The 6,471-nt window shown below is 47.9% G+C and overlaps 1 protein-coding gene across 1 annotated transcript in view; it reads right to left on the bottom strand.

Moving 5' to 3' along the window:
* The window catches only part of LOC117869105 (activated RNA polymerase II transcriptional coactivator p15-like), a 6,691-nt gene continuing 220 nt past the window's right edge, over positions 1–6,471 (bottom strand). The window contains exons 2-5 of the mRNA XM_034755610.1: positions 4,463–4,532; positions 3,399–3,515; positions 2,989–3,097; positions 1–701 (exon numbers count right to left, since the gene is read on the bottom strand). Coding sequence (XP_034611501.1) covers positions 622–701; positions 2,989–3,097; positions 3,399–3,515; positions 4,463–4,531 — 375 coding nt within the window. The 5' untranslated portion in view covers position 4,532 and the 3' untranslated portion in view covers positions 1–621. The remainder of the gene's footprint in view (positions 702–2,988; positions 3,098–3,398; positions 3,516–4,462; positions 4,533–6,471) is intronic.

Here is a 6,471-nt window from a genome sequence, read left to right as displayed (position 1 = left end):
TTTTTTTTTGGTAATGCAAACAAGTTTATTGGGCATATTCATCCTCTACATGCTATTTTCCCTGCTGAAGTGCTACAATCCCCTTCTTCAAGGGGGGTGGGGGGAAGAGACAGGAAGAGTTCCAAACACAAAAGCTAATGGAAATAGCCAGAATGCTGTATGCAGTGTTTCCAGAGCCTAGATGAGGTGGAAGGGTGGCAAGTAGGTAGCTGGACTAAACTGCTTACTAAATATTCGGCCAAGTGGAAGATTGCAACAGATGTGGAGCAGCTAGACAGCTCTGCATGATAGTCAATAGCCATTTAGTTCAGGAAATGCCAGTTAGAAGTCAGACTCTTACATGCAACAGATCACTGATGGGATCACTCACCATGCAAAGCATTAGGGACAGGCGGGGGCTGAAGATGCTAAAGGCTCTTTTCGCAAAACTGAATCTAGGCTCATGCATTTGTTCCACATTATATTTTAAAACCTTAAAGCAATCTCTAGCCCCTTGAGCATTATCACAATCCAAAGAAATGAACCTTTCCCTTGGATGGAATCCAATGCAGAACAACAATTAAGAAAAAAAAATACAAAAAAAACCCCAGGAAAAATACAGGATTTTAAATAAACAACATCTTAGAATTTCTTGACTGCAGCATCAATATCTGGAATGATCTCCTTCAAGTGGTTCCACTGCTCGGCAGATAGGGCAATCCCTAGAAACAGCAAAGGAGAAGGATTACAGAGACATGCCTGCGGAGCAGAATCAGCAAGTTCCACAGCCAAGGTGGCTCCATAAGGGCAGTTATAGAAGGGAAATTTATGATCTGAATCTGATCCCAGAACAGAAACTGAGGCAGCCTTTTAAGTAAAGCGTCTCCATGTTAACACTGTAGCAAATATGAAACGTGTGCTTCTGTGGTCCTCCTCTAGAACTATAGAAACATGGAAAGCTTTAATGCTCCTGTGAGATGGTAGCCCACATTTTACAGATGGGGGAAAGAAGTAAAGAGGAGGAAACTGCTAAATGGCCCAAGGTCATAGCAAGGCTGTAAATAAACCCTAGGAGCCTTTAATCCCAGTCCCTGTCCGGCAATTAGAGTACCATCCTTTGTGTTGGCCAAATGGGTAATGCAAACTCCCATCCCAGCAACTGTAATTTCAACTACAAAATCTACCACTAACAACGTTCACTGTGATGGCTTAAGCTCAGAGGAATTGGCTTGTTTTTAGCTCCTTAGGCAGGAGCTAAAAAAAAAAAAAAAAAAAAAAAAAAAACCCCCCACAGAGATAAAGCCAACTTGATATAATTGGCCTTTTCCATGGAAAAGAAACATGGTAGTGGGCATGCCACCTTGGGTTCCACCCGGATGCTGTCCACTTGTTTCCTGAGCAAAACCAAAAGTAACATGTCCTGACACTTAGTCACACATTTTATTAAGTTTTAGACTAACATCAGTGGCTAGAGACACTACATCAAAACAGAAGAGACAGCATTCATGTGAACATTCCTCTACAGACCCAAGTTCTAAGTAGCAGATGAACAGATCTTCTGTCTTGTATTCTGGGCAAGTTTCCTACATGTGCCAAAAGAGTTTAATCCCCCTTCTGTCTCCCACTCCCCCTAGGCTGGCACAGAAAGGTTTCAGGGATCTGTTCCTGCCTTTCATTATAGGATAAGCTGTTTGCTTTAAGTGAGTAATGTACAGTGGTAACTTCTTTGAAGGAAATTAATTTCTGGAGGGTAAACCATGCTTAGTGTTCAAGGGGCAAATCAAGCTGAAAGAAATTCATCTGCACAGACACAAAATCAATAACAAGAACTGAACGGTTCCTGGGAAATTTCATGTAACTGAATCTCTGCTGAATACCCCAACACATAGGGCAGAAGAGGGGAATGACTTACAGACGTGGCCTGGGAACTTAGAGTCAAGTGAGTCAACTAAGCAAATCACTGTCAGCCGGAAAGCTGTAATGTAAAGGGCCATGAATGAACATTAACTCAGTAGTGGGAGAGAAGTTCTGGAGTGAATGATGCCCCTGTTCCACAACAGCCTTTACATTACTTTCTGTGCTGTTTTCCCAGTCAGACAATGTTATTCCAAGGACCGCATGGCTCTTTAATAAAGGGTCACCCAAACTCTGTGCCACTGAGGGTCGCACTGGGCAAATTGCCAGGAGCCTCAGGTATGCACCTTACGTGGCACACTGCAGTCATCCTTGCTTTAATATGGAGGTATATCTGGAGGGATTATGAAATTCCAGTTTCCGTTCAGATTGAGATGGAATATCATATTTTGGGATCGTGAAGTCCCTGCTCACTGCACTTCCATGGTTAAAAGATTAGGGTGAATGCACAGTACGCTGTACAACTCCAGAGTTCTAACAGGCCCACGTGCCAATATATGCTCCTTCAATATATATTTAGTTTTGTCTGTCAACAGCCGGACGCTGGATAGCGGTGTGAGAGTTACAATTTTCTACTTTCCTTTGGCCTGTCTAATTTTACATACTCAATTGCCCCCCGCAGAGGTGCTGTTTATAAGAGAAATAGTTGGAGGGGAGAAAGAGAGAGCAGGAAGGGTGAAGTTTGGTCAAATTAAGGTACTACATTCCTGCACTATCAGAATAACCCCATCTTCGATCATGTTCCATCTCCTGCCTTTTATCCGATATTCAGCTTACCTACTGTTCATGTCCTTCCTCAGTTGAAGTCCCCCTTCAGAAACAGGCAGGGAGCCAAGCTTCATAGATTAAGGTCACTCTGCTGGTTGCTCTTTCATTAATAGCCCATCATGGGGCCATGCTGCTCACTTCCCAGCATCAGATGGCAGTGGGAATATTGGAGACTTTCAGAAGATGCTGAAGTCAGTCATTTAAGAATAATGTAAAGTTTCCAACTCCTGGATACAAGACTGCCCTAGACTCATTCATGATTTTAATTGTATTGGAAATGAGATGAATATGATGCATTACTGCCACCTAGTGGAGATGTCTGGTTACCTTTTCTCCCAGGTTTAGTGTCCCCTTCCTTATCTATGTAGAATTCTCGGATATCCACAAGGACTTTCCCCTTAAAGCAGGACACTCGGACATAGCGCATCTTCCCAATCTGCAAAGATATTAAACCACAGTTAAAGAAAGGTCTGGATTTGAGTTGGGGAACGCTGCAACCAGCTTCATATACATATATTTAGCTACCATCCATATTACTTCATCTCATTACTTAAAACTCCATTGTATTTAACTGGAGCGAGAAAGGACACAGCAATGCAAGAAACCAGGAAAGAATTCCGATTTGGCTAGGAAATTAACGAATAGAAATGTGTGTGTGTATGTGGCAGGGGGATTTGAAGGATGTGACAGAGGTAGATTTGTTTGTAATATCTGATCCTCTCCCCTCCCACCAATACCTGGAACATGCCCTCCTCTTCACTGTCTTGCCCTTGACTTTTCGTTGCCACCTTGGAAGTTTTGGCCTCAGCTTTTGGTCTTTTCTCTGGCTTGGACGGCATCTCCTTTTTTCTTTTCTGTAAAGAAGAGGTCACAATTAGACAGCTCCCCACCCTCTTGTGATTAGTCTAGTTCTCAAGCCTATGCGGCTTCTAGATAGTTCAACTGATGGGACTTGGATCTCATGATAAGTCACTCACAGCCCCTTCAGCAAGACATACTAACTGCAATAATACTAACACAGCACTCTACTGTTAACTACACTAGCAACCAGCAGTACTTGAGCTAAACCTGTCTGCAACCTCTTAAAACTAGACTGCAGCCAGTAGAGCGGGACCAAACTATTAATAATTACATTAAAAACTACACTAAAGGAACATCCAGGCTGTAAAGTCAAGCCCTGAAAAGTTAAGAGGTGCTAGAAATAAAGTTGTTTGTGTGACCTTCACTTGCTGCATGATGATACAGGCTTTACAAGGCTGAAAGCCATTCAGATCTGGAAAGCAAGGAGGGAAATTACTCTTCCCTTCACCTGCTAAAAGAACAGGAGTACTTGTGGCACCTTAGAGACTAACAAATTTATTAGAGCATAAGCTTTCGTGGGCTACAGCCCACTTCTTCGGATGCATATAGAATGGAACATCTATATCACCTGCTTTGACTTTTCAAGTAACATTAGAAAAACCCCAAAGCCTCTTCTGCTCTGCATGGATGCAAAAGATTGATCGCATGGCATTTGTAAGCATAGAGTTTGCCTCAGTGCCAAGGAGCACCCTAACTTGCACAGTGGCATGACATGGACACTTAGTTGCCGACTTTCACCCCAGAGCTTGCTCATGACAATGATGCCCACTAAGTGAGCACGCTGGAATTCAGGTTATTGTTTGCATGACCTCAGAGGATTAACTGAAGCACCTAGAACATTGCTACTTTTTCCCCACTGGAGGGACGTATGTATAGGAGGGGAATACCTGATGTGTGGGAGCAAAGTCAGTCTCATTCCCCAGCTACTGTATACCAATACCTTTTCGTTCTCAGCATCAGATCCACTGTCTGAAGTGGTTGTTTCCACAAGCTCCTTGGACTTGGGCATTCTGGAAGACAAACACCGAAGAAGCAGGCTGAACCCTTCACCTTCAATCCCACGCTCAACATTTATAGCAAAATAACCCCCTCCTCATGCTACAGATTTTTAGCTGCTGGCACAGGTAGCTTGCTCCTCCCTCTGACAGCAGAGTCACTAGGCTTAACTTTACGTGGAGTAAATGACACAGAATCATAACAATGGGATCCCTGCTCCAGTTCCAGTCATCTAAATGGGCAATTCAGTCTTCAGCAGTTGTCTCAGAACAACGATTAAATCAGATGTCCTGTTCTAAAGCCACATAACATGGAAGTTGGGCAAGAAAAAGAGGGATAAGAAAATACAACACCCCTTAGATCTCCCCAAGATTTCAGCATCTCTCAAATATTTCTAAGGTGCCCATCACTGCAACAGTCACCTACTCTGAGATGCAGAGTAAGAACTCCGCAGTCATTGCTGTGGGCAAGGAATAGTTCAAGGGATATTTGCCCAGGCTCCATACCACAAGGAGGCTTGAACTGAGGCTAGCTGGGGTGAAAGAAACTTTGGTGGCTCTGTGCTAATGGACACCCGTTACAGAACCAGACAGAAGGAAGTGGGGAAAGGAAAGAAAACGAGGGAGGAGGGTTGGAAAACTCCACGTGCTGTGGACAAGCCATGGGGAACTGGCAGTCTGAGATCCCCAAGCCCAAATCGGATCCAATAAGTAGGAGGATGAGCAGGGGGGTTTCACGGGGAGGGGGGTATTAAAGCAGGTCCCCAAAGCTGCTCTTTGAGGGGGGTGAACACTGTCTCTGAAGCTGTGAGCAGCAGACACAAGATGGTCACTTCAGCGTAGAAGGTGGATGGGACGAGTGTGGGAGCGCCCCCAGAAAGGAGAGGGGCAGCAGGAGGAGAAGGTGGGGATAGAAAACTCTGCTGCCCTTCAGCAAGCCTTGCCCGTCCTTCCAAAGGGAGCGAGAGCAGGATCCGAAGAGGCCAGGGGTCCCCAGAAGGGACCATGCTAGCACTGGGAGGGGATCCCTGTATGAGGGGTAGGGCACACAGCCCCTTCTTACAGCAATGCCTAGAGATCCCCAGGAACCTGGGGCATGACAGGCAGCAACTCCAGGGATTGGGAGCCAGGGGAAGAATATTGGGGAGGGGGCTGAGGTAGAAGAGACAGGGGACACAGTGGGGGCACTGAGGGAGGGGGGCAGACATGGAGGGATCCAGGGCAGGGGAGCCAGGGGGACTTTTGAGGGAGACCAGGGGGAGTTGGGGTGCTGTTGACAGGGGCCAGAGGCAGGAGGGGGACTGTTGGGGGGGCTGGGGGAAATAGGGAGAGGGGGGCCTAGGGCGGTTGGGGGGGGTCAGAGGCAGGAGGGGGGATGTTGAGGGGGTCTGGGGGATATAGGGGCCAGGGGCTGTTGAGGAGTGTCAGAGGCAGGAGGGCAGGGACAGGGGCTGTTGGGGAGTTCTGGGGGAGATGGGCTGTTGAAAGGGGTCAGAGGCAGGAGGGCCAAGGCCATTGGGGGGTCAGGCAGGAGGGCTGTGGGAGGGGGGCTGTTGGGGGAGATGGGGGCTATTGGGGGGGGTCAGAGCCAGGGGGGCCGTGGCTGTTGGGGAGGCAAGGCAGGAGGGCTGGGGGGGGGTCAGAGGCAGGAGGGCAGGGAGGGGGGCTGTGGGAGATGGGGGCTGGAGCCATTGGAGGGACAAGGCAGGAGGGCTGTGGGAGGGCTGTTGGGGGAGAGGGGGGCAGAAGCGGGGGGCCGAGGCCGTTGGGGAGGTCAGGCAGGAGGGCTGGGGGGGGGTCAGAGGCAGGAGGGCAGGGAGGGGGGCTGTGGGAGATGGGGGCTGGAGCCATTGGAGGGACAAGGCAGGAGGGCTGTGGGAGGGCTGTTGGGGGAGAGGGGGGCAGAAGCGGGGGGCCGAGGCCGTTGGGGAGGTCAGGCAGGAGGGCTGGGGGA

This window comes from Trachemys scripta, chromosome 22, assembly GCF_013100865.1.
Source record: "Trachemys scripta elegans isolate TJP31775 chromosome 22, CAS_Tse_1.0, whole genome shotgun sequence".
NCBI classification, from domain to species: domain Eukaryota; kingdom Metazoa; phylum Chordata; order Testudines; family Emydidae; genus Trachemys; species Trachemys scripta.
Note: the sequence above shows the minus strand (reverse complement) of the source record. Positions and strands in the feature narration are given on the sequence as shown.